The sequence below is a fragment of the Lampetra fluviatilis genome, chromosome 7 (assembly GCF_964198595.1).
Source record: "Lampetra fluviatilis chromosome 7, kcLamFluv1.1, whole genome shotgun sequence".
In the NCBI taxonomy this organism is placed as follows: domain Eukaryota; kingdom Metazoa; phylum Chordata; class Hyperoartia; order Petromyzontiformes; family Petromyzontidae; genus Lampetra; species Lampetra fluviatilis.
In genome coordinates, this window is record NC_136281.1 from 11,579,866 (window position 1) to 11,607,798 (window position 27,933).

General features: G+C 47.6%; 1 protein-coding gene across 1 annotated transcript; it reads left to right on the plus strand.

The window, feature by feature from the left end:
* The first annotated feature begins 9,799 nt into the window (after nt 1-9,799).
* On the plus strand, nt 9,800-27,916 carry LOC144933575 (interferon-induced GTP-binding protein Mx-like). Its single transcript, XM_078858504.1, has 14 exons — nt 9,800-9,942; nt 17,231-17,443; nt 17,807-17,950; nt 18,760-18,914; nt 19,878-20,016; nt 20,326-20,524; nt 21,459-21,540; nt 21,921-22,043; nt 22,504-22,648; nt 23,242-23,400; nt 23,976-24,052; nt 24,591-24,683; nt 26,600-26,785; nt 27,416-27,916. Exons 1-14 carry the CDS (start codon nt 9,924-9,926, stop codon nt 27,638-27,640), a joined length of 1,959 nt encoding a protein of 652 aa, XP_078714630.1. The 5' UTR covers nt 9,800-9,923; the 3' UTR covers nt 27,641-27,916.
* Nucleotides 27,917-27,933: the final 17 nt, after the last annotated feature.

A 27,933-nucleotide genomic window follows, 5' to 3' on the forward strand; every position in this document is an offset into this window, starting at 1 on the left:
GGATCCAAAGGTTGTTTTTGATCGTTATATAAATGTTCTAAACTCGTTCTAGACTTGTTCTAGACGTTAAGCTTGGCTTTGAATTGTTCGTTTGTGATATATGCAGTTAGAGGGGTTTTAGCACTGTGCATTGTAAAGGGATGACGCACTGTAATTACCTACTGTCATTGTAATTCTCTAACTCTAATACTGTTTAGTCTATAACCATGCCCATGTACCCAGAGTATTACTACTTGCAATGCTGTTGAGAATAGAACACATGTAAAGTAGTAAGCTGTACAATGGTGATATACAGTACGTATACTGTACACATACAGTACATATAATGGGTGTAAGATATCGATATAAGTGGATGGTATAGATAGACATACAGCTTAGGATTAAAGGAATATTCGAATAGTGATGTGCAAATGTGATTGTCAAAGACAAAGATGGTTTATCAGTAGTAGAAAAGGGTTAATACAGGTAGGAACAATGTTCCACACTGCCCACCAGGAATTATTTGTCTGTCTGTCGTGCATATATATAATATAAACAGCTCTTTGATTGATGGAGACCTACTGCCGGGTACGGAGAAAGGAGGTGCCTAAGGGAGGAGGGTCAGGGGAGGGGCCTAAGGAAGGGGGGAGTCAGGAGAGGGGCCTCGGGGGGGGGGGGGGTCAGAGGAGGGGCCTAAGGGAGGGGGGGTCAGGGGAGGGGCCTAAGGATATGGGGGGGGGGGTCAGGGGAGGGGCCTAAGGGAAGGGGGGTCAGGGGAGGGGCCTAAGGATATGGGGGGTGGTCAGGGGAGGGGCCGATAGTTATGGGGGCTGGCTACCTGGCTGGCTGCCTGGCTACCTTAAGTCAAGTTATCTTTTATACAGGTAGGAACAACAGTTTCCACACTGCCCACCAGGGATACAGGTCGGAACAGCAGGTTCCACACTGCCCACCAGGGATTATGTGTCTGTCGTGCATCGGAATGCAGCCCACCCATACACCCCCCCCCACCGACCGCCTAGCAGGGCCACGATTGGTTGAGGATGTCGGGGAGGGTGGGGGGAAGGTAAACACGCCCAATCATCCAACTTCCCCCCCCCCCTCCCAAACGCCGAGCGGGGCTGCCATTGGTAGAGGTGGGGTATAAACACGCCCACTCATGCAATCCCCTCCCCCACCGAACAACGAGCAACGCCGCAATTGGTTAACAATGTCGGGGAAGATGGGGGGTAAACATGCCCACTCATCCAACTGCCCCCCCCCCCCCTGAACGCCGCGCTGTCCAACCGAGTTCCTACCTGCCCACTCCGAAGGAACGCGTTGAATAACCGCATGGATACACCAGCCACATGGTTAATGGCGACTCGGAATAATTGCTGTGTGTGACACGTGCTGGTGCATTTTACAGAGTGACGGTGCTGTTCTTCACAAGATTGCTATTAACCACAATAAATGTGCTTGCCCTCGATTTGGAGCACCTGCCCACGTCTTTCATTTCGAGTGTGCAACTTCGTATTTTACGGTTAATACCACATCGCATTTATTCACAATCGGAATCTTTATAACATCCTGGACAAATCCGATGAGCTATGAAGTTCTTTTTCACACGTCCAGCGGAGGCGTGGGTCAGAAATTTACAATATAAAAAACCGTTTGGAGTCCAAATTATAGCAGAGGTAATCAAATCACTAAACATAAGTACGTAAAAAATATATGAAGTATGAGTACAAATTGGAAAAGTACATTATTCACCAAGGGGAACGCTGGATTCGAACCGTGAACTTCTACAACCAGCAGCAAACACGCGACTGCTGATTCACGTGTTGTATATGTCGGGTCATGAAATTTTGATAACAATTATAAAAATAAGAAAATGTGAAAAAAATGCATATTTCGTGGGAATTATGCAAATGTATGCAATTATATGCATAAATTATGATAATCACGGAGATGATCGTATTAATGTATGCAAATGCTTGAGATTATGTTAATGTGTGCAGTTATGATAATTAGGCTGTGCTTCGTTATCCAGAGTTGTATCAATCAGGATAAAACGATTATCTTTGATTAAACATTTATTGATTATCTTAGTGTGTTTATGTTATGTTAGGTCTCCAAATTCATATCTCAACGCAGGATACAGTTCTTATAAATAAGAGTTTTGCATGGACTTGGAAAGAAACACTCAACCACTTTGTGTTAAGCGATTTTAATTCTAAACAAACATATGACACTCTAATATGCAAAGGCAAAAGTATACATCAATTGATTCATCGGCAAGATTATGCAATTAACGAAAATAAATGACTGAAACACTTCTTATTTATGTAACTCGACGGCAGCAACTGCTTTGCGCGATCAGTTGATATTGAACGCATCACCTTGAAATTGCAACCCTTTTCGAAACACAAAGATAACTTTTTGAAATAGTCTTATTCGTGTGCATGTTGTGTTTGCGTTGTCCCCTTGTAAAATTATTTATTATTATTTTTAGAGCCGGGAGTCGTGTTGTTAGCTTGCGGGGGGTGGGGGAGGGGTATACCACCAGCAGCAGCTTCCCGCCCTGCTCCCTCACTCGGGCGTGTCCCTGCTCTTTTGCCCACTCTCTCCACTGCTAGATGAGTGGCGTCGGCACGACGCTCGCTGTCGTGATGCGCGATGATTCCGTCGTCGGATAGCGCGCAGCTCCTTCACTGCTAGATGACGAGTCGGCACGACGCTCGCCGTCGTGGTGCGCAATAATTCCGTCGTCGGATAGCGCGCAGCTCCTCCACTGCTAGATGACGAGTCGGCATGACGCTCGCCGTCGTGGTGCGCGATGATTCCGTCGTCGGATAGTGCGCAGCTCCTCCACTGCTGGATGATGAGTCGGCACGACGCTTGCCGTCGTGGTGCGATGATTCCGTCGTCCACTGCTGGACGTCTTGTCTGTTCTCAGCGGGTGCTGGTCGATGTGTGTGTGTATTAAACACACGGCACATTCGATGGCGCTCTCCTCTTCCTCACGGGCGGTCGATCAGGCTTTTTCCCCTGTTGGATGATGGGTTGACAGGACGCTCACCACTTGTCCGCTGATGGCTGACACCCTTTTGTCGGTGGCGCTCGGTGGCGCTCGGTGGCGCTCGGTGGCGCTCGGTGGCGCTCGGTGGCGCTCGGTCGCTGGCGCTCACACTCTTGCGTTTCTACCCTTCCTCGCGGCTGATTGCTTGTCAGCGCAACTCTGTCGGCTCATACCGAACTCAGCCCCTAACGACCCCTCCTCGTCCCAACTCCCCTCGAGGCACGGCACCCATGGTTGGTGTTGATGCCTCGGCAAGCCTCCGCCACAACTCCCTTGCGAGCCTCCCTCGCAACGCTGTGTCGCAAGTCGAGTCAAGAGACTGAGCGCGACTCGAACCAGACTGCACTGCGTGATGTGCATTTGTGTTTAAAACCCAAAAACGTGAACCCCTCCCCTCTGCGCATCTCTTGCGAGAGAAGCAACAACAAAAGAAAAACAGACGTCCCAGGAATGAACCCTTTTCGCGACCCTCTAACTCCCTTGCTCCCCCTGCGTGGGTCATCCCGAGGCTGGCATGTTTGTGCTGAACTGTTGGAAGACAAAGGTGGCGGGGAGGTCTTGACGTTTGCTGTTTTTGATGGCATTCCACGTTTTCCAGATGCCCGGCGTGGAATGTGACGAGTAGTGGGTTGTTCTCATTATTTAATAATATATATATATATATATTTTGGCCTAATTATTCTTAATATTAATTTTTGAAAAAAGGGGCATAAATACAACACACGTCACCACATGACCACTGCAGGTTCCAACCCAGATCGTCACATCCACACAATCTGAATGAGCGTGCAAAATCACCGCCACCATCACCATGGTGTGGCGGTTTGCTCGCGCGTTGAGTTCCAGGATTCAAGTCCGGTTAGTGGGGTTTTTCCAACCACTCCCTTGGGCATTTGCCCACTTTTCAATCGGGAGTTATCAACCAATGTTGGGCGTTGGAATCCGTCCATAACAAGCTGCACCTGGTTCATTACATTCACGGTGTCGTTGTTTACCCAGCGAAACCTCACCGAGTCTAAAGACTCTTTTCGGTAAGGTACTGCTTATATTTTGGTTGATTACAAGACACATCAGTGTCTTATAAGACCCACCCCCACAAACGGTGGGGGTGGGTCTTATAATCTGGAGCATCTAACCTATTTAATTAGTTTTTTGTCTGTCCGTCTGTCTGTCCGTCTGCGTATGCTCGCTTGCGGGGGATTTGGCTCTCGGACCGTGGGGTTCGCTGAGAAAATGTTTTGCGGGGAGGCACGCCCCAGCCCCGCGGTAGGAATAGGCATTCCCGTTTTTTCGTTCCTAAACTTTAAAGTGGTCTGATTATCGATTTAGTGCGATTTCTATTTATTTATTTATTTATGTTTGCCGACCAGCGCGCGACGAAGCACACCGGATGCTGACCGAGGGTTGCCCCTGGTAACGGGCGGTTGCCCCTGGCAACAGGCACCACGCCGTCGCTGCCGGGGCGGACCCCATTTTGCATTCCCGTCAAAAATATGCACAAGCATTAACACGCGACGCTGAGGTAAATTCATCAAAGTTTCATGTCCTCTCCCCCCTCCCCCACCCCAATGTGTGCAATTACTATTATAGGGTCGATAGATAATAAAATTATAGCGATTAGACAGTATTATTCTAGCGCGGGGGGGGGGGTGTAGCGGCCCAGCCCCCAGCCTCGGCCGGCTGGGCAATCTAGGCAAGGCTAGAGGCTCTGCACGGTACTAGGCCTCGACACACCACTCTTGTCAGGCGAAGACTTTGTGCTGTAAACTCGATATACCCAGCGTTGCTCGGGGGAAAATACATTTAAAATCTTCTGAAAACTTTAAAACATAACATACCAATGAAAATAAAACTCTGTAATAAAAAATGTAAACCCCCAGCGTGCCAAGAATCGATTATTTGAATCGCGCAAATGAATCGAAGGTTGCAGATTCCTTTAGAATCGGCCTATTCCCGTTTAATATAAGTTGGTTATAAATGTAGACAGTAGAAATAGTTATTAAACTGGGTGAGTGTACTGGCAGTCTATAATGTAGACTGTACAAATAGTTATTAAGCTGGGTGAGTGTACTGGCAGTCTATAATGTAGACTGTAGTATGGTTATTTAGCTGGGTTAGTGTACTGACAGTCTATAATGTAGACTGTAGCCTGTTTTTAAAGCCAGGTGAGTGTACTGGCAGTCTATAATGTAGACTGTAGCCTGGTTATTAAGTAAAGTGAGTGTAATGGCATGCTATAATGTAGACTGTAGCAATGGTTATTATAAGCCGGGTGAGTGTACTGGCAGTCTATAATGTAGACTGTAGCCTGGTTATTAAGTGAAGTGGGTGTACTGGCAGTCTATTATGTAGACTGTAGCCTGGTTATTAAGTAAAGTGGGTTTACTGGCAGTCTATAATGCAGACTGTAGACATTGTTATTAAGCTGGGTGAGTGTACTGGGAGTCTATAATGTAGACTGTAGCAATGGTTATTAAACCATGTGAGTGGACTGGCAGTCTATAATGTAGACTGTAGCAATGGTTATTAAACCATGTGAGTGTATTGGCAGTCTATAATGTAGACTGTAGCCTGGTTATTAAGTAAAGTTAGTGTACTGGCAGTCTATAATGCAGACTGTAGAAATTGTTATTAAGCTGGGTGAGTGTACTGGCAGTCTATAATGTAGACTGTAGCAATGGTTATTAAACCATGTGAGTGTACTGGCAGTCTATAATGTAGACTGTAGCCTGGTTATTAAGTAAAGTGGGTGTACTGGCAGTCTATAATGTAGACTGTAGCAATGGTTATTAAACCAGGTGAGTGTACTGGCAGTCTATAATGTAGACTGTAGCCTGGTTATTAAATAAAGTGGGTGTACTGGCAGTCTATAATGTAGACTGTAGCAATGGTTATTAAACCAGGTGAGTGTACTGGCAGTCTATAATGTAGACTGTAGCCTGGTTATTAGGTAAAGTGAGTGTACTGGCAGTCTGTAATGCAGACAGTAGAAATTGTTATTAAGCTGGGTGAGTGTACTGGCAGTCTATAATGTAGACTGTAGCAATGGTTATTAAACCAGGTGAGTGTACTGGCAGTCTATAATGCAGACTGTACGAATAGTTATTAAGCTGGGTGAGTACTGGCAGTCAGTAATGTAGACAGTAGAAATTGTTATTAAGCTGGGTGAGTGTACTGGCAGTCTATGATGCAGACTGTAGCCTGGTTATTAAGTAAAGTGAGTGTACTGGCAGTCTATTATGTAGACTGTAGCCTGGTTATTAAGTAAAGTGAGTGTACTGGCAGTCTATAATGCAGACTGTAGCCTGGTTATTAAGTAAAGTAGCAGGTACCACCACAGCAGTATGCACTGCTGTGGTCATAGCAGGAACCACCACAGTCCGTATGCACTGCTGTCGTGAAAGCAGGTACCAACACAGTATGTACTGCTGTCATCATAGCAGGTACCAGCAGTCAGTATGCACTGCTCTAATCATAGCACGTACAACCACAGTATGCACTGCTGTAATTAAAGTAGGTTCCACCACAGTATGCACTGCTATAATCATAGCAGGTACGACCATAATATGCACTGCTGTAATCATAGCAGGTACCAACACAGCAGTATTCACTGCTGTAATCATAGCAGGTACCACCACAATATGCACTGCTGTAATAATAGCAGGTACCACCACAGCAGTATGCACTGCTGTAATCATAGCAGGTACCATCACAGTCGGTATGCACTGCTGTAGTGATAGCAGGTACCACCACAGTTGGTATGCACTGCTGTAGTGAAAGTAGGTACCACCACAGTCGGTATGCACTGTTGTAATCATAGCAGGTACCACCACAGCAGTATGCACTGCTGTAATCATAGCAGGTACCACCACAGTCCGTATGCACTGCTGTAATCATAGCAGGTACCACCACAGCAGTATGCACTGCTGTAATCATAGGTACCACCACAGTCAATATGCACTGCTGTAATCAAAGCAGGTACCACCACAGTCGGTATGTACAGCTGTCATCATAGCAGGTACCACCACAATATGTACTGCTGTCATCAGAGCTGGTACCACCACAGTCGGTATGCACTGCTGTCATCATAGCAGGTACCAGCAGTCAGTATGCACTGCTCTAATCATAGCACGTACCACCACAGTATGCACTGCTGTAATTAAAGTAGGTTCCACCACAGTATGCACTGCTATAATCATAGCAGGTACCACCACAGCAGTATGCACTACTGTAATCATAGCAGGTACCACCACAGCAGTAAGCACTGCTGTAATCATAGCAGGTACCACCGCAGTCAGTATGCACAGCTGTAGTCATAGGATACCACCACAGCCAGTATCCACTGCTGTAATCATAGCAGGTACCACCAGTCAGTATGTACTGCTGTAATCATAGCACGTACCACCACAGTATGCACTGCTGTAGTGAAAGCAGGTTCCACCACAGTATGCACTGTTGTAATCATAGCAGGTGCCACCACAGTCAGTATGCACTGCTGTAGTGAAAGCAGGTCACACCTCAGTCGGTATGCACTGCTGTAGTCATAGTAGATACTGCTATCGAGTTGGTAGATACTAAAACAGTCAGTATATACCACTACAGTCAGCCAATACTGCTACTAAGAATATATTACTGCTACAGTCAGTATATACTACTATACAGTCAGTACATACTGCTACGATGAGTAGCGACTAGAGTCAGTAGATACTACGTTAGAGTGAGTAGATACTGCTATAGAGTTAGTAGTTACTACTATAGTCAGTGGATACTACTATATAGTTAGTCGTCACTACTATAGAGTCGGTAGATACTACTGTAGGCCCAGTAAATACTACTACGGTCAGTAGTTACTACAGTCAGTAAATACTACTACACAGTCAGTGGATACTACTGGCTCAGTAGATACTACTGTACAGTCAGTAGATACAACTACCGAGTCAATAGATACTACTTCCTCTGTTGTATGTAGGGTGTGTAGGTATATATACCTACGTGGGGTCCACAATCTTCGGAAACCTTTTACATTAATTATTTACCCCACACTTTCTATAACTTTTTGGACTTGTGCAAGCCTCATATAATTTTGTTGGTGAAGAAATGGACAAACGGCCCACCGGGCTTTCACAATACCTTAGTACCTCTGTATATGTAAGGTTTTTAAGAGAAGTTTTGAAAGATATTTTTCACCCGGGCAACGTCGGGTACTTCCCGCTAGTCTTATATATATGTAGTGTGGTGCAACCACGCGGAGACGAGGAATGTTACTCGGGCTGCTCGTCGTTTATTTACGCACAGCACATCCAACACTCACACCAGCTGTAGGTGCACGCTAGCCTCGGTCCTTCACACAGACACCCCGCGAACATTACAACGCCCTGCTACGGCTACCCCTATCTCTACTCACTCGTCTGTCCCGGGAGGGGGTTTAGCCAACACCGCCCGGCGACGAGGTGAGATGTCCTACACAGAAGGTCCTCCTCACCCTTGCCCCAACCACGAACGCAGGCAACGGGGGTCCCTTTAAACCTCCTGCGTGGCTCCTCCCTCCGGCTAGGCTCCACCCACTTTCGGAAAGTACTTTCCGAAAGTTGGTGGAGCCTAGCCGGAGGGAGGAGCGTAAGTACTTTCCGAAAGTTATTCACGTCACCTCTCAAAGTTACATCTTCCATGCCCTTACGTCACCTCTCAACCAACCCGCACTTCCCTACGCTCGCCCTCATTGGCTATTCGCGATACTCCTCGACATGTATAAAAAAAGTCAGGATCGGAATCGGGATGAAACCCACACGCTCATGCATACCAGGCGAGGGAGCTAACATCTCACCACTGGAGTACCCCGATAGGTGTATACGGTAACATTGTCCTACTGCACCTCTTCTCCAACCCACTGTCTTTATATATTTTTACACCCCCCCCCTTCACCTCGCTAGGGGAGGTGGGTGACTGGAAGAATCACTTCTCTGCATCGCAGCTGGAAGCGTTTGAGCAAGACTACAGCAAGAAGATGCCCGCTGATGGGCCGAGCTTGAGTGGCACTCTGCCCTGACAAACTCAGGATCCACTCAAGCCCCAGAGTTCATTCGACTTTGTTTTGACTTTGTTCTGACTTTGTTCTGGCTTTTCAACTCCGCATCTACAAGTGAATGCGGATAACTCGCTCCGTACTTTTAGTTTAGTGCATTCATTGTTTGCACCTCAGATCTTCATTGGGATAGAGATGTTGTCTAAGCGAGACCTCCCCCCCTGGCTATAAACGTTCACCTGAGAAACTGGAGATTAAGAGATGCATTCAACGCCTTGTCATGTTTTTTTTAAATTAATTAGGTAACGCACTGCGAATAATTTTAGGGAGGTTTACTTTAATGTTGAGATTGAGTGTTTGAGGCACGAATATTGCCGGCGGTATGGGGTACAGAATGGGTCAGGAAGGTTTGACCAAAGCAACTGGAGGAAAACACGTGTGATGTTTCAATGTGGATCTCACGGCAAGGGTAAGCGAGTGGATTATTAACTTAGCTTTTGTGTCCTGGTCACAAAAGCAAAGTTTGTGGGGAATAATGGCCATTTTCTGTACTTTTGAGGCATAAGCAATTAGGAAATAACATTACCCAGTGACAATTTTTGGTTTGTGACAGTTTTATCGCGGGGGTGGGGCGGTCGAAATCTGAGATTGGTGGCTCGAGACGCGTCGATTCTCAGCAATTGCGCGTCCCTCTGTTCAGCGGCAGGGCAGGCGCGCAATGACGATGTCGGGTGACGGGAAAATCCCGACGGCTTCATAACGTACTGTTCGCGGAAACGACGCTCACACCACCACCACCACCGCCGGTGCCGTGAACGAAGAGTTCTGCTTCATCCAGCGCTCCGGAGTGTTCGTGCGATCATGGATCCGTCCGACTCTGGTAACGTGGCGGGTTGTATTCACAGGCTCTTTGAGTGCGGTGCGAGTGTGACAAGCCAGACGTTAGCGTATCGCCCTGTGTTGTTTGAATTGCAATTGCTCGTCGCGTAGCTGGTCGTTGATGTGGAGCCACAACCACAAGGTGGCGTTGAGGTTGGTTAAATGACGATGCGAATAAATGATGCCAGGAGTGAAGTGTCTGGCTGCGGCGGTGATGCCTCCTCCTCCGTGTTTGTGAATCGTAACGACGCGCGTACACAGACCACCGTGAACCCACATTTTTTTGTTTGTTGAACATTTATACAATGCCGGTGACACCCGAGTCGGTGATGTGACCGAGCGAACAGTACCCGCCTCAAAAAAAGTAATGAGAATCAGTGGGCTTTCCTGCTGAAACAGTGCAACAATGATAACAATAATAACCTTGATCTAACGATTAACGCGCCTTATGGGATGTTGAACTTCTTTCACATCCTACGTAGCCAACCGCGGTAATCAGCTAAATAAGACAAACAAGTTAAACATGTTATATGAATGCAAAATATGCCGAGGATATAATTCCAGACCAGAGGAAACGTGGGTACAGTATTTTGAAGATGCAATGAGGAAGATGGGTGACGTGTGCAAGGATGGAGGAAGCAAGATTTAAGCGACACCGCTGCCTTTACAAATACAAGCCCGGCCCTGGTCTGCAGGAAGGGGTGGTTGGGGTCTTGTGATGCGGGGGAAGGGGGGCTGAAGCGGGGGGTGGGTGGGGCTTGAAGAGGATGAGGCCTGAAGGTGGGAGGGGGGCTAAAGAGGAAGTGGATGTTTTCAGTTTCAATTTCATTTATTTGGTTTTGCCCTGTGAGGCATTCGGTTCTTGTATCGGGTGCAACCACAACAAAAAAAATTAACCCGTTAAAACAAAGTTTTTCACTATAAATCCTTTATATGCGTGGCATCGGTTTTATTTTATTATTCATTTCTGTTTTTCTTGAGTAAGAGTTTCATTTTTATCACATTGATATTTTAAATTAAATAAAAAAATTCCTAAAAAGTGGAAAATTTTGGAAAAAAAATTTCACGAAAATAAATTGTCACGCACAACGAGTCTGTGTGCAAAATGTCAGCTCGATTGGATCACGGGAAGTGGGTTACAAAACGACCAAAAGATTTGCACGGTCGTAAGCGCGCAAGCAAGCAAGCAAGTGAACTTAATATAAAGGATTTAAAAACACGAACAAGGAAACATCATAAAGTGACAATGTGACTGTGCAAACAGAAAATCCTGGAAAAAACAGCAAAATATTCCAGAAAACGCACCGTACACCAACGCTGTGTGCAAAAATGCCAGTGGGATGCAAGTCAAACAACAACAATCACAAGACAAATTAGATGTAGGCCATCAGTCTAACTCTGTACTACAACACACAAACATGGCCAAACCAAAAAACTTTTCTAAATCACCAAAATAAAGCCGTAAATGCAATGTAACAGTGATCATAGGAACTGTGACCGATTTTTTACAACAAACGACAAACACCATGTACCACCAAACCCTGCAGCCATAGCTGGCTGCATGAGTCACTCCACAACAGCAGGAGCATCAGTCGGAGTATCAAATTTTCCAATGCACCTTTAAGATCAGCACACTAAATCAAAATACAGATAATACTTTGCAGCGGTCATCCGGAGCGAAACATTTTATTTTATTTTAGGCCACTGAATAGCAGTGGCAGCGAGGGGTGTACAACTCTTCTAGAGCAGTTTTAAGTGAATATCTCATAAGTAGTGATTCAAGTTGCAGTTTATTGGCAATAGCATTCCAGACCCTGGGGGCATCAATAGCAAAGGCTCTTCCTCCAGTATTTGTACGGCAATAGGGAATGTGAAGCTGGTAAATGAGCGAAGACCTTAGGTGAAATTTGCTCTTTGAAACAGAGAGGAGATCCAGCAGGTATTCTGCGGATTTTATTGTAAGTACATCGTGAATAAATAAGATATGATGCACACGCCGTCGATCATTAAGAGAAGTTAAGTTTGACCCAATGTAGAGATCACAGTGGTGAGTCCTATACAGTGAGGGAAAAAAGTATTTGATCCCCTGCTGATTTTGTACATTTGCCCACTGACAAAGAAATTATCAGTCTATAATTTTAATGGTAGGTTTATTTAAACCGTGAGAGACAGAATAACAAAAAAAATCCAGAAAAACGCATATCAAAATTTTTATAAATTGATTTGCATTTTAATGAGGGAAATAAGTATTTGACCCCTCTGCAAAATATGACTTAGTACTGGGTGGCAAAACCCTTGTTGGTAATCACAGAGGTCAGACGTTTCTTGTAGTTGGCCACCAGGTTTGCACACATTTCAGGAGGGATTTTGTCCCACTCCTCTTTGCAGATCTTCTCCAAGTCATTAAGGTTTCGAGGCTGACGTTTGGCAACTCGAACCTTCAGGTCCCTCCACAGATTTTCTATGGGATTAAGGTCTGGAGACTGGCGAGGCCACTCCACGACCTTAATGTGCTTCTTCTTGATCCACTCCTTTGTTGCCTTGGCCGTGTGTTTTGGGTCATTGTCATGCTGGAATACCCATCCACGACCCATTTTCAATGCCCTGGCTGAGGGAAGGAGGTTTTCACCCAAGATTTGACGGTACATGGCCCCGTCCATCGTCCCTTTGATGCGGTGAAGTTGTCCTGTCCCCTTAGCAGAAAAACACCCCAAAGCATAATGTTTCCACCTCCATGTTTGACGGTGGGGATTGTGTTCTTGGGGTCATAGGCAGCATTCCTCCTCCTCCAAATACGTCGAGTTGAGTTGATGCCAAAGAGCTCCATTTTGGTCTCATCTGACCACAACACTTTCACCCAGTTGTCCTCTGAATCATTCAGATGTTCATTGGCAAACTTCAGACAGGCATATATATGTGCTTTCTTGAGTAGGCGGACCTTGCGGGCGCTGCAGGATTTCAGTCCTTGACGGCGTAGTGTGTTACCAACTGTTTTTTTGGTGACTATGGCCCCAGCTGCCGTGAGATCATTGACAAGATCCTCCCGTGTAGTTCTGGGCTGATTCCTCACCATTCTCATGATCTTTGCAACTCCACGAGGTGAGATCTTGCATGGAGCCCCAGGCCGAGGGAGATTGATAGTTCTTTTGTGTTTCTTCCATTCGCAAATAATCGCACCAACTGTTGTCACCTTCTCACCAAGCTGCTTGGCGATGGTCTTGTAGCCCATTCCAGCCTTGTGTGGGTCTACAATCTTGTCCCTGACATTCTTGGAGAGCTCTTTGGTCTTGGCCATGGTGGAGAGTTTGATATCTGATTGATTGATTGCTTCTGTGAACAGGTGTCTTTTATACAGGTAACAAGCTGAGATTAGCACTCCCTTTAAGAGTGTGCTCCTAATCTCAGCTCGTTACCTGTATAAAAGACACCTGGGAGCCATAAATCTTTCTTATTGAGAGGGGGTCAAATACTTATTTCCCTCATTAAAATGCAAATCAATTTATAACATTTTTGACATGCGTTTTTCTGGATTTGTTTGTTGTTATTCTGTCTCTCACTGTTCAAATAAACATACCATTAAAGTTATAGACCGATCATTTTTTTTTTATCAGCGGGCGAACGTACAAAATCAGCACGGGATCAAATACTTTTTCACTCATTGTAGCTATTTTGCAGGAGCGTCCTGACCACAAATGGAGTTCAAGGACGTGGCTTATAATGTGGAAATTTATAGCAGCCAAATACTCTAAACGGATGTTTCTAAATGTGGAGGGAAAAACCAGAGAACCCGGAGAAATATCCACGCGACCACGGGGAGAATACGCAAACTCCAATTATACAGGCATCAGGGTCAGGATCGAACCCACGATCACCTGCATACCAGACAACGTAGCCAGCACTACACTTGGCCGCCTTTGAATCCCCAGTGGTGGTGTTTACACACCGCACCAGGTACTCATTTGAGGCTGAGTCGACCTAGGGGAGGCCCAGGACCCATTCAGATCATTGTCACTGGTGTTGGTCGTGAGCGGGAATCGAACTCGGGTCGTGAGGTCTGTTCGTGCAGTCCGCTACCCGTTGCATTATCGTTCCCCCCCACTCACACACGTGGGGGGGGGGGCGTGCATGTACACACACACTTTCAAACAACAACATCCACACGCCACGAAGTGGCGGAGACGTGACTTTGTCGCTTGTGCCATGCTCGGTGCATTTTGGGGCTATGTGAAGTGTCGAAGGCCCGTTCGCAGGTCAGGGACCAGACCCAGCTGCCATGGTCTGACTGAGATGGCTGGCAGATGCACCAACTGTGCTCCCCACTGTGCCAACTTACACAACAACAACCGCCATTCGCCACTAAGTGGCGGTGACGTCACTACGACGCTTGTGCCAGGCTATGTGTACCTTGAGGCCACGTGAAGTGTCGAACGCCCGCTGGCAGGAGGTCACGGGGCAGACCCAGGTGCCACAGGTCGACTGATTGAGATGACCCGGCTGATGCACCACCGGTGCCCCCAACTGTGCCAAATTGCTGTGCTTTATCCACCCGGCGCTCCACTCGTTGTTGTGAGCGTCGCTCCTCTGTCCTCCGTTGCTGTTGGAGGGCGACTGCCTCCAACTGCCCAATAGCGTCCTTCACGAGCCTCCTCCACCGAGGCCGATCTTGACACCGCTGGTACCAGTCATCGGCAAGTCCACTCAGCTCCACATCCTCCTGTACCACATCACTCCATCTCTTTTCTAGCCCGTGCCGCGCCCGTTTAGCCCCCTCTATCCGGCCGAACAAAAGCTGTTTAGGCATGCGGTGGCTGGGCATGTGGGCTACATGACCCAGCCAATGCAGCCTTGCCTGCCGGAGGAGCTCACCGATGGAACTTTGATTTAAAGCTTTCGTGACTGCAGGGATTCATCTTCTTGGTTCTTTCGGTAAAGTCACGTAGAAGGGAAGTAATAAAATAATAAAAATAAAACATAATAAAATAATTCTCATGACGTTTCGGCCACAACGCAAGCAGCCGTCCTCAGGTGAAAACCAGGTCTGTCGAGGCGACAGCGTCTGAATGAAACAGCACCATGCTTGGAGCATATATTTAAGCTGGGTGGGAAGGGGGGGGAAAGGGCGCCTTGACAAAATTATTTGCATATCAAGAGGAATTTAGCATATTTATGGAACATGCAGGTATATGAAAAGTACTACTTATGCCCGTGCATTATGCAGGATTAGCAGCATCAAAGGGAGGGGATTTGGGAAATGCAGGTATGTGATTAGTACTACTTATGCCCGTGCATTATGCAGGATTAGCAGCATCAAAGGGAGGGGATAGGGGTAGCATTAATAAAGGGAAGGAGTGTTAAGAGTATGTAGCTGCAGTAACTAAAACCACCACGTAAACAACTAAAGTATAAACTACATAGTATCATCAGTATACTAAATATACTCTACAATAAGCTGAGTTACTAACAGTAAGTAATACATTACAATTCTACGCCGTAAAAAATATAATATGCTTCCATCTATACTTTATTCTCTTACATCACATGAGTCTACACCGTACTATATACTGCCATAGACAAACCCAACATTAAATTATATACTGTATTGCTATTAACCGCCTTATACATTTAATATAACACTATGTATTACTCTACCCACCCTAATGTATATCACACTGCTGTATATTCACTATACAATTACGATACTATATATTACTTTGTACATTGTATTAAGCATATACATTTTATACTATTTGTTATTATACATTGAGACAATTTCAACCGAGAAGATGGATTCTGGCTTAGCAATCATTGGAAGGACTAATAAACCATTTCGGATCTTAACTGATTGTGTTCACGTTCATGGTGACTTTCAGACCGCGTTCCACTCACTATGATATTGGCTTAATATTGACTTAATATTTGTCGCAAATTTTTGAACTTTAAACCGTTGTATTAAGGGAAACGAAAGAAAAGTAATTATATATGTCTCGTGGCGCCTACTGCCTGTATTGTGTGTGGGTGGGGGGGGGGCTTTTGGAGTGGTGGTGCGACCTTAAATCTGGTTAGCCACGATCGTGAGCAGAGGGTCAGGGACTCCGAAAGCACGAAGAACAAGCCAGAGCCCAGGCCTACTGATGGTATCATAGGCCTTGACCAGGTCAATAAAGCAGAGATGTAGGTCTTGTTGGAATTCCCTACACCTCTGCTGTAGCTGACGGACAGAAAATATGGCATCTGTGCAGGACAGCCCTTTCCTGAAACCGCATTGGGGCTCCGCAAGCCTTTCCTCAGCGTGGCTAGCAAGGCGATGTTGAATAATCCTTGCCAGGACTTTTCCCGGCACACTGAAAGAGGGGGACCACCATGGCATCCTTCCAATCCTGCGGAACCCGTCCAGTGGTCCAGACTGTTGTTATGATGTCATGTAGGGCAGTCTGTGCACAAACGCCACCCTCCCTCAGAATTTCGCTTGGGAGATCATCTCTGCCCAGTACCTTTCCTGGTCTTAGACTCTGGATCGCCTTCAGTACTCTGGATCGCCTTCAGTACTTCATCAACAGATGGCACCTCAGCCAGCCACTCACAGGGGGTGACTTCTTCTTTCAATATTTGAGGCACCGCAGTAAGGTCATCCCCACTTTGTGCCACGATGTTTTCCTGGCTGAGGGATTTCCCCTCCCCCAGGACGTCACAGAAATGCTCAGCAAATCTGCAAACCTGTTCCTGGGGGTCGGAGATTGGATCACCGTTTTTTACCATAATGATGTTAATAGGTGTGGCGCTGCAGGTAACTTTTTTGATGGAGTTAAATTGGGATTTGTGATCGCGGGGCACTGAGGCAGACTCCATCTCCTCAGCAACCCGCGACCACCAACCATCGTTGCAGCGCCTCACGGCTCTCCGAACCTCCGATCGAAGGCTGCGGTAAGCCTCCTCATTCTCTGACGTGGGATGCTGTAGACTATTAGAGTGGGCCTGTCGCTTTTTCTCAACCATCCACACACATACATACACACACACAAACACCCTAGGCGGGTTGCTGTGACTAATTTAACTCGTGGAGGATCGCTCTGCTGAACAAATAGTTCCACGGTTCGGTTCACAAGTGCGAGTTCGTATATCCAGGTCGATGTAAAAATAAACTCTTGGAAGCCGGTTCACGAGTGTGGATGTTCATAAGTCGGGTGTTCGTAAGTAGAGGACAGCCTGTACTGTTTTGTATTAACATCAATAGTATTATGATTTCAAAATTGAAACGATCATGTTCATTTCCTGCACACTTTCATTTGCAGGCAACTCGTCGTGCTCAGCCCCCCAGGGTGCGTCTCTGGTTCACTCTTTTGACCGAAAGGTTCGTCCCTACATCGACCTGATCGACCAGCTGCGCTATCTGGGCGTGGACCAGGACGTGGCCCTCCCCGCTGTGGCCGTCATCGGGGACCAAAGCTCGGGCAAGAGCTCTGTGCTGGAGGCTCTGTCTGGGGTGCAGCTTCCACGTGGCAGTGGTGAGCGAAAAGACATCGCAACACCCCAATATAGGACCACAGAGCTTGGGCAATTGTTGGCATTGGTTCTGGTTGCCTTCCCGCTTGTCTGTAGGCCTTTGCGCTTCTGCACGCAATCTGGGCATGTTAGAACTCTACAGCGTTTTGAGATTCAATTTGCATGAATGCTGCTATAGCCAAGTAAAATGATTACTAATTAACAGTACCAGACTTTGACATCGTTGCCTTTTGTCAGATCCTCGCACCTAATTTTAAAGACCACTCACAATATCTCACGTTCTGGCTTTAGGTCTTCCCCGACTCTCCTCTACCCTGCACACGTGTCCCACTGATCACAACCTCCTCCTCTGTCTCTGCGTGCAGGCATCGTGACGCGCTGCCCGCTCGCCCTGAAGCTGAAGCGCGCACCGGGTCCCTGGGTTGGACGCATCAAGTACCGCGTGCAGGGCCGCACCGTCAACACGAAGCTCGACTCTCCAGAAAGTGTGGGCGACGCCGTCCTGCAGGGTACGGCGCCGTGGGTCGTGACACAACGAGTCCGTGAAATATGGAGGGATCATGCAATGCATGACCATCGTCTATCCAGTGGAAAGGAATGCCACACGATGGGTTGGAGCAATGGGATCAGTCTGGCGTGGCATCGAGCATGGATTCGAAATCGCTATTATATCTATCGATTTTTGTTCCGTAATTTCTTATATGGGCAAGGACGTGCCCAATGTAACCTTAATTGGGGATGACACACCCAGTTTACATTTCCCTAATGTGCCCCTCAATATTTCAAGGACTCGTCATATCTCTGTAGAGCGCCCTGCACTCCTCCACACCCACACGGAAATAAACATTTAAGAAATGCAAAAAGCATGCTTATAGCATCTCGAATGTGCATTGCTGTCTGATCAGACTGCATTCATGAAGTGGTTGAACTCAAGGTTTTTTGTTCTTGTGTTTGTCGGGTAGAGGATTCTGTGTGACAGACCACCGCTCCCGTAGTAGGGGGCGGATGATCGCTGCCATGTATATCGCAATCGAGTCGTTTGAGAGTACCGTTCAATTCCTCACTGTGGCAATATTGGACCGTGGCGCCAGCACATAATGGGCTACTCAACTTTGAATGATGTCACAGGATCTTTAACGTACACCGACGTGTATATTTATGGTTAATACATCCGCAGTATTAGCAGGCGGTTTTTTTACTCCATGTATTTAATGCACAATGATAGACTCATAATAAAACAAATAAAACGCGATTGCATTCACATCTTCTTCTTCCTGCTCTCAGGCTTAATATTGACAACGTCCCTTGTTTCTCACAGCCCAGTCAGAGTTGACAGGAGATGATCTGGGCGTGAGCAAGACCCTCATCGAGCTCGAGGTGACCTCTAATAGTGTTCCCGATCTCACCCTCATCGACCTGCCCGGGATCGCCCGCGTAGCCCTTGCTGGCCAAGCCGTCGACATTGAGACTCAGGCATGTGCTCACCACACCAATGCTCACCACCTTGTTGAACGTAGCGGAGCGTACATTCCGGAACCCGCTCGTAATGGACACACGGCACCATTAATTGCACAACTCAAGCCAAACCAACAAAATGTCATCATTGTGTAGGGCTTGTTTACCCAGGAAAGCCTCACTGAGTCCGAAGACTCTTTTTCAGGAGGGTCCTACCAAGTTTTTACAGGAGGGAGTGACGATTGCTGCGTGTGTTTCCCAAAGTAACGTGAGGAGGCCAGGTGGATAAGAGGTCAGGGCATGGAACTGGCATCAATAATATGATGAGTTTGAATACAGGCAGCCACTTGGGATTAAAACCGGATTCTCAAGTCTAGGGAGTTGACCGTCTCAACCTAGTCATCAATAACAATACACCAAAAAATAAATTTTCTCATTTGATTTAGCACTTAATTGGCTATATTTCATCTCTGAGAATGTGAATATTGGTTTGAATGCCATGTGACCATAGTCGCCCCAACATGGCAGAGTGGGTGGAAAAGTGCTGCCCCTAATGTGTCACCCATATATCGCTTACGAGCCGCTCGCTCTACCACTGAGCCACATGGACGTTTACACAAATTGTCGCGGGATGGCATTGGAATGGTGGCTTCACCTCCACACGTTACCACGGAGACCATCAGGGCCTGTTTGACAACTACTGCAGCAGGGTGTGCCCAACATAGCGTGCTGCACGCAAGGCACATTAACCTCAGGAAAGACCCAAGGCCAGATGGTGGGAGACCGTCAGGGCAGATCTTGAAGGTCGCGCGTCCACAGTGCAGCGTCTGCCGAAAGTAGTGGAGGGGAGAAAGCGTTGGCGAGGTGCGGTGGTGGCATCGGTGGCTTTGGCCATGATGACCTCTTGACGTTGATCTTGACCGTTCGGCGACAATGTAATCTTGACTACATCAGCTTGTTTGACTCTGCCTTCTCCTTTAGATAAAGGACCTGATTCGTGACCACATCGGCCGGCAGGAGACCATCAATCTGGTGGTGATCCCCTGCAATGTGGACATTGCTACAACTGAGGCGCTTAAGATGGCTCAGGCTGTGGACCCCACTGGCGAACGTACCCTTGGTAACGACAACAGTCCTCGGCGCACCACAAGCTGCCTTGCAAATGATTTCTCCAATTGGAAAACTTGGCGGGACCTTCCTAAAAAATTATTGCGTCTTAGTGAGGCTCAACTGAGTAAAGAAGTGTAATAATAATGGACACATGGACGGTCTGCCTTGTTTTCCGCCGTTAGCAGTTTCCATTCTGCTTTTAGACGCGCTCTTTATTAAGCAAGCGCGGACGTTTTTCACGTGAATAATGCACCAGTGCCCGGGGCGCAAGTGGCGCGTCGTTCCTACTTATTTCAGAATGGCAACTTTTCCACCCTAGGGGTCCTCACCAAGCCAGACCTGATGGACGAGGGAACCGAGCGCAACGCTCTGCGCATCCTGCAGAACCAGGTGTTCCCGCTGCGCAAGGGCTACGTGCTGGTCAAGTGCCGGAGCCAGCGCGACGTGGAGGCAGAGCAGACGTTGGCCGAGGCGTCGCGTGTAGAGGCTGCCTTCTTCAAGAAGCACCCCATCTTCAGGTGCGTGCTCAGTGCCTGCACCCGCCTCCAGCCCACATCTTCTCGGGCCGTGATTGTGGCCTATTTCTGTTTTTAACCCAAGGTGTCAAATTTATTTTTTGTAAGCAGGCGAGCACTCAAGGCTACCCGGATGAGTCTCATTTTAACGAGTCACCTGGGTCACCAATATAGCAAAAGTGATTTCCGTGTAATAAATCGCAACGATGAAGCAAATAGAAACGGGAGCAAAGACCGCTGAGTGGCATTTAGAGCAACAACAACCACATGACAGTAGTCATTTTAAAACACCACAAGCATAAATCAATATGAAATAAAATAACTGTCCCGTTACGAATGTTGGCTCTGACAAATTATTTTACGAAAAAAATTCCACGATAAATATTAATTTACAGAAATATCAAAATGGATATAGGGTGATTGTTGCAGTTTTCTGTAAACGGGTAAGGGGATACATGCACATGAAATTTCAAGTGATGAGTTCAGTCTGGTGTGATTCAATAAAGACAACAGCATTGTAAACACATTTTGACAACAATCTTTCCACCAACAGTAAATCCCCGTTTAACGCGTGGCGCTCACGCTGTGCGTTTTCACTTTAACGCGTTTTTTCTTTAATGGAACTTTTTTTGTCTTTACTTGCACCGCTCCCACTATAACGGGAGCTTAGCGCGTGACGGACTACTTTTCTGAGTGGCGTGGGTGTTCGCAGCATTTTTCGGTGATGCTGGCAGCTGGTACTTTGCGTGCCTTCCTCTTCCTCAGCCTTTGTTCCACCGTCTTTGTGTGCGTAGGGTCGTCTCACTCCCTTATCTTTTCCACTCTCCACATCTCTCACACTGCGGGTGGAATGCTGTGAAGTATGATGCGTAGTTGACTTTGACCGATGATATCTGCGATTGACCCTTGCTGCACTGTGGTGTCTCTGTCCCGTTAGCCACGTGCACAACGGTGGGAAGATGACCACCACCGCCGTTTTGGCTGCCAAGCTCACCGAGGAACTTGTGGACAACATCAAGGTGGGCGGAAGCAGGGTGGCGACGCAGTGGTAACGCTTGTGCCTCGCAGCAAGAAGGGGGCCTGGGTATGATTCCCGACTCGGGCGCCTTTCTGCGTGGAGTTTGTATTGTTCTCCCAGTGTTCTGCACGGTTTCTTCCAGGTTTTCTGGTTTGCTCCCATAGCTAGAAAATAACGTACAACAACCCAGTGATGAAGAATAACCTGTAAATAACTGCAAATAGATCACTGCGCGTAGCAATGTCAACCCCTGCTACAAACACTTTGCAGGACCCTCCTGGGAAACATTGTTGAGGTTTTTTCTGGGCAAACAAGTTTAACAACAAAAACAACGTACAAACTGATATCTGTTCCCTCGCCGTGAATGATGTCGCGTCGCAGCGCACGCTGCCAAAACTGCGGAAGGAGCTGGCGGAAAAGCTGCGTGAAGCGCGCGCCGAGCTGGAGAAACAGGGCGAGTCCATCCCGGACGACGCTCGAGCGAAGCAGCTGTTCATCAACGCGGTGCGTGCACACGACGAGCGGCAAGTGCGTTGCCGCTAGGGCCACTCTTCCATTTGTTGCCTTAATATATTTTTTGAAAATCAATGGCGATCATTTATTTGAGGAACAGGGCCCCCCCCCGCACACGGTCAGTAATATTTATTTCATCATGCATAGTCAACGAAGCACCGTTGCGCCAAACGTGTGACCTATTTCGACAGCATTCTCATAAACGGCTCTTGCTGCCGTACATAGCAGCGGTGCTGAACTCATCGGCTGTGCGCGGCTCCTCGTTGCAGGAGACGCCAGGAGGAAGCGTCATCCATTCTTCACCGCAGACGCAGCTCGCGTCCTGGGCCTGGTCACGGTGTTTTCCCCCTGTAGCGCTGTACCGGAGGCGGTTCAGGCATCGTCAGTTTGCACCGCTGGTCCATGTCACCGCCTTCAATGTCTCGCGTGTGTGCTTGCTGTGTGTTCACAGCGCGTGATGAGATACAATGAGGACGTGCGAGGACTCGCGCGGGGAGAGCCCAGCCGTAATCTTCCACGCAACATGATGCTGTACACGCTCGCGCGAGAGCACTTCCGCACGTGGCTCAAGGATCTGAAGAGAGCCGAGGAAGCGTGTAAGATTATCGCCACTGCAACGGTTGTGTTCACATACTGTGAATTTTTTTTATTTTGCATTTTTCTGGAAGGGTTCAATGTGTAAAACAGCTTACAGCTGAATGTTTTTTATCTGCATCAACAAATTATATGAAGTCACGTGGAATCGAGTGGACCTCACTTTTGTGGGCCCAAAGACACATATGCATCAAACGACATGGAAAATTTTCAAGCAAGGGGTAACAAAATTCTAATTTTTTCCATTAAAATAAAAAACCTGAAGTTATACTTCATCAGAAACTCATCCCTAGTATTTACTGGTGCGAATTTTTGTCTGAAATAATTGAATCTGTGAACTTAATGGGGTATTGTATTGGTCTACACCAGTGCTTCCCAACTCTTTTGAACTCACTGTCAATGTCAACCCTCAAATAATTTCTACGGACTACCGTGCACCAATAATCTATTTTTATAAATTTCAATTACTCCAAATCGTAGTAACTGCCCGCTTCTCATGCCTTTGTGGACAAGCAGTGATCTGCGGACCATAGGTTGGGAACCACTTCTGTAATTGTTCAATCCGACGTGCTGGTTGTGTGCTCATTTCTCGCAGGGCTGGAAGAGCTGGATGTTTTGATTCGGGAGTACATGGACAATCGCTGGGGGCGAGAGCTGCCGGGGTTCGTGAGCTACCACGCCTTTGAGAACCTCGCTCGAGTTCATCTGCAACGCTTGGAGCAACCGGCCCTCGACATGCTCGCTGTCACCTGTGGTACGTGCCGCAGCGCCGATAGTCACAATGTCGAGAGAGAGTGTGATGTGTTATTATATTTTGTCTTTCCCTTTGTTTATTTACTGTCAAAGGTCTCCGCTATACTCTTTTTTCCGCCAAGTTGTCACAGTAAGGGGTAACAATTGCTCGTGTTTTCGTAATTAAGTCATTTGCGTGTGAATAAAATAAAAATGGCCACAGTTTTTAAGTTGACACCGACGCACAGTGGGGAGCAGTGGTGTAGCGGTTCGCGCGCTGTGACCCGAGTTCGATTCTCGATCACAGGCAACACCGGTGACGATTATCTGAACCGGTCCTGGGCCTACTCTAGGTCGACTCAGCCTCAAATGAGTACCTGGTGTGGTGTGCAAACATCGCCACTGGGGAGACAAAGGCGGTCGGGCGTGCTGCTGGCCACCCACCCCCTCGTGTGCCATTCCGGCCTTGATAAGTGCTTGCTAACAGCACTTGCCCCAACATTCTGTTAAGGCTATAGGGGGATATGTCTTGGTGGGTTTGCGTGAGCAGTGCTTAACGTGTGTGCGCATGTGTGTGGGTTTGTGTGAGTGGTGCAGGGAGCGTGCAGGATGTGTGCATGCGACTCGCCGATGACGTGTTCCAATTCCTTCCCGAGTTTAATCGTCTCGTCAAGGTGACCCTTCTTTTAACTACTTTCTTACGATGTCCTTCGAGCTCAACAGCAAAATCTTTCAATCCTGTGTTTGATTCAATTCCATTGCATGTGTTTAACAATGAAAATTATCAGTTCCAGACTTGGCCCGAGGTTCCCCCATCCCCCACCACCCCTCCCCTCCATCCCCCACTGCCCTCCCCGATTTCCCCCACTACCTCTCCCGAAAACCCCCCAAACATCTCCATATCATTTCTCATTGCCCCATAAACCAAGTATTCAGAAAAAAACCTCAACATTTGTCAATAACACTGTGCCCTTTAAATGAAAGATATACAATCGATGACATTTCAAGCAATGGCCCTTCTTCACAGCACATACATGAGGATATTTTACGTGTCATAATCACCGTCAACGCTGGACGATTTCCGTCCACTCGGTATCACCGTTGACCCAATGAAACCCAGGTCAGCTTGACGAATATTCTCGTCGCTAATTTCACTGATTGAACGAACGCCGACTTGTGTGTTTTTGCATGCTCATCCTTGCCTGGAGGCAGGCAAAGGTGGGAGCACAGGTGCAAGGCCAGGAGCAGAGAGCAAGTGTCCTGATTGTCACCCTCTTCCGCATGGAGAGCATGGTCTACACGCAGGTGCCCGCCACGTGCACCGCGCGCCACTCGGCACACGCGCGGCGCAACTCGTAACACCAACTCTGCCAAATACGTACAGAGGGAAAAAAGTATTTGATCCCCTGCTGATTTTGTACGTTTGCCCACTGACAAAGAAATGATCAGTCTATAATTTTAATGGTAGGTTTATTTGAACAGTGAGAGACAGAATAACAACAACAAAATCCTGAAAAACGCATGTCAAAAATGTTATAAATTGATTTGCATTTTAATGAGGGAAATAAGTATTTGTTCAAATAAACCTACCATTAATATTATAGACTGATCATTTCTTTGTCAGTGGGCAAACGTACAAAATCAGCAGGGGATCAAATACTTTTTCCCCTCACTGTATGTGTAGTAGCATGGTTGGGCACTGTGTACATTTCCCATTCATCCTTACCTGTAGTAGCAGACATGTGTCAAAAGGGGGTGGTATACTGAATGGGTAAGATGAGTCGGCCCGTTGGGCAAATAGGGCTCCCCAGACCCCAAGAGAGGGGCTGGGGGGGTATTCCAGAGCCCCCTAGAGAGTTCCAAAAGGAACGCGTGGCTAGGGGCAGAGAGACCCTCTAACGGGTATAAAAGCCGGACCTCTGGATGGGTCCGGCAGTCATCGTCAAGCTGAAGGCTGAAGACCTGCTTAGGCTAGGACCCTGGGAACCCTTGGACCCAACGTCATTCTAAGGGCCGGGACTGAGTGCACCAGTGGTCGGACTCTGGGAACCCCTGGGAACCCGACGTCCGACCAAAGGGCAGGGACTGAGTGGGCCAGTGGTCGGGACCCGAGGACCTTGGCTGGGTTGTGTCAGCTAGCTTCCCCTAGGACCCCTTAGCTGGAGGGCTGGGAGTACGTAGCCCCAGTTGATAGGGCACACTAGCCCGGAGGCTATACCTCCCCAGGTATCAGGTGGAGGGGCCGCTTCCCCTCTGTTACTGTTGTTATTGGAATAAACGTGTTGCCTCTACAAGCCGTCTCTACTCTCCTTGACCGCACTACATCTGTAAGAGCCATCGTGTAGGGACACATTGGGGCTATGCGAGGGCACAGAGACACCCCCCCCCCTCCCGAGATGAGTAGGAAAAGAAAAGGTGGCGAGAACATCCATGAAAAAGAGCTTCATAGCTCATCGGATTCTTCCAGGATAAATAAAGATTCTGATTCTGAACGCAGCCGGGAAGAAGAAGGCATGGGATTATCTTGAGGACCGGAGAAGAGATTTGGCAGAAAAGAGAAAGGAGGGAGAGGAAGAAGAGAGAGGCCAAGGGACAGGATTTGTAGAGAGCAAGGGAATGAGAGGAGCTTGCTGGAAGGTTCCAGAAAGATCGTGGGGGGTGGATAAGGGGGGGGGGAGATATAAACAGGGGACTATGTGACGTGTTTCTGGGGCTCCCGAAGGAAAAGCTTCTTGTGAGGTGTGAATGTGTTGCAGTGTGTGGGGCTTAAATAAATCCCTTGCCCAAATATCGCCTCGTGTGGACTCCCTTTCACAGACACAGTCCATGGCCCAAAGCACGAATTGGTACCAACGAAAGTAGCAAATCTTTATTCGTACCCGATTTACGTATACGGCCAATAAGAGTGGTTTACACAAGAACACACTCATTTCAGCCTAGGTCTATCAAAACTGTGGCATACTGTAATAAAGATCAACACACCACCATATGATCTTTATGGCGGTACCCCGGGGTACCAAATAATACAAAATGGCCGAGGCAATTAAATATTTTGTTTCTAGGACACTTTTTTCCAGGGGTGTACTTAACTCCGACTGGGGTACCAATCTCTATGGCAGTTACATAAAAAAAATATATTCCGCTACCTATAGTATATACATTACAGCAGTGTTTGTTACTTATTGGACTGTGTGTTGCTACGACTGTCTTTGCATGTGTAGGATATGCTCTATCAGAATAACCTAAGAGAAGAGCACCAGCATGATCTTGAAGTCAATAAAGATACTCAAATTTCCTCCAATTCCCACAAGTATCCCAACATGTATAAGGACAAAAGTCTACTTGATGTTGGCGGCCTGGACGAGGATCTGCGTGTGATGAACAAACATCTGCGCTCATATTTCAAGGTACGTTAAACACATGCAGACAGGTTCGTGCCCATACACATGCACATCCCCAGAAAGAAAAAGATCCCCCTTATCATCTGTAATAGACTGTTGGGGCAAGTGCTGTTAGCGAGCACCTAAAGAAGGCCACAGCAGCATACGAGGGGGTGGGTGGCCAGCAACCACGCCCGGCCGCATTTGTTTCCCCAGTGGCAATGTTTACACACCGCACCAGGTACTCATTTGAGGCTGAGTCGACCTAGGGGAGGCCCAGCACTAGTTCAGATAATCGTCACTGGTGTTGGCCGTGAGCAGGAATTGGACTCAGGCCACCAAGTTCGTAGCGCAGTGCGCCATCCGCTACACACACACATACACATGTATATCAAATATACACACGTGTACAAAGGTTTGTCAGGACCCCCCTGAAAAAGAGTCTTGGGACTACTCAATGAGGCTTTCCTGGGTAAACAGATGTAGTAGTGATCATTGTGTTTAGTTTGTTGTCCTTCCCCAAACCTCCGAGTAGCATAATTGGCTACGCATGGTGCAATAGAAGTCCAACATGCATATTTACACAATACTAAAACAATAAAGTGAAAAGGAACTCGATCCGATCGGGCGTGCGGTCCCCCCCCTCGCGTGCCGCAGATCGCGCTGACGCGGCTCATGGACATGGTGCCCATGACGGTGCGCTTCAACATGCTGGACGAACTGGTGGTGGCGCTGGGCGTGGAGCTCACGGCGCTCGCGCAGGAGGGCAACCTCGCCGAGCTGCTGTGCGAGGATGAGGACACAATGGAGAAGCGGCGCATGGTGATGGAGCGCGTGGAGCGCTTGCGCAAGGCGTGCTCCACCATCGAGAACGCACTGTGAGGCGCGCGGTGGCTCGCACGCTCACCGGTGGACAGTCGACTCCCCCGTCGCTGTTCCTTCTGTTGCTGCGCTGGCCTAATGATCAAACGCATTGGAACATCGACAGGCCGATGCGCACATCCCCTTCATAGATGGAAAATTAAAGACATGCCTCAGTCGTGTGACAGTGGTCATAGAGTAAGCCACTGTTGCCTGTGCTCCTTCCGCGTCAGATTCCTGATTATTATAGACATGTATGCAGTAAAAGTCTTGACCAATAGTTCTTTGGAACGTGTTTACTCGTAAGCGTTTTA

Excerpts from the sequence above, each read along its gene's own strand:
- LOC144933575 (XM_078858504.1), top strand. Across the intron at positions 20,525-21,458 it reads AAGAAGCACCCCATCTTCAG|CCACGTGCACAACGGTGGGA; the intron begins GTGCGTGCTCAG and ends CTGTCCCGTTAG. Across the intron at positions 26,786-27,415 it reads ATCTGCGCTCATATTTCAAG|ATCGCGCTGACGCGGCTCAT; the intron begins GTACGTTAAACA and ends CGCGTGCCGCAG.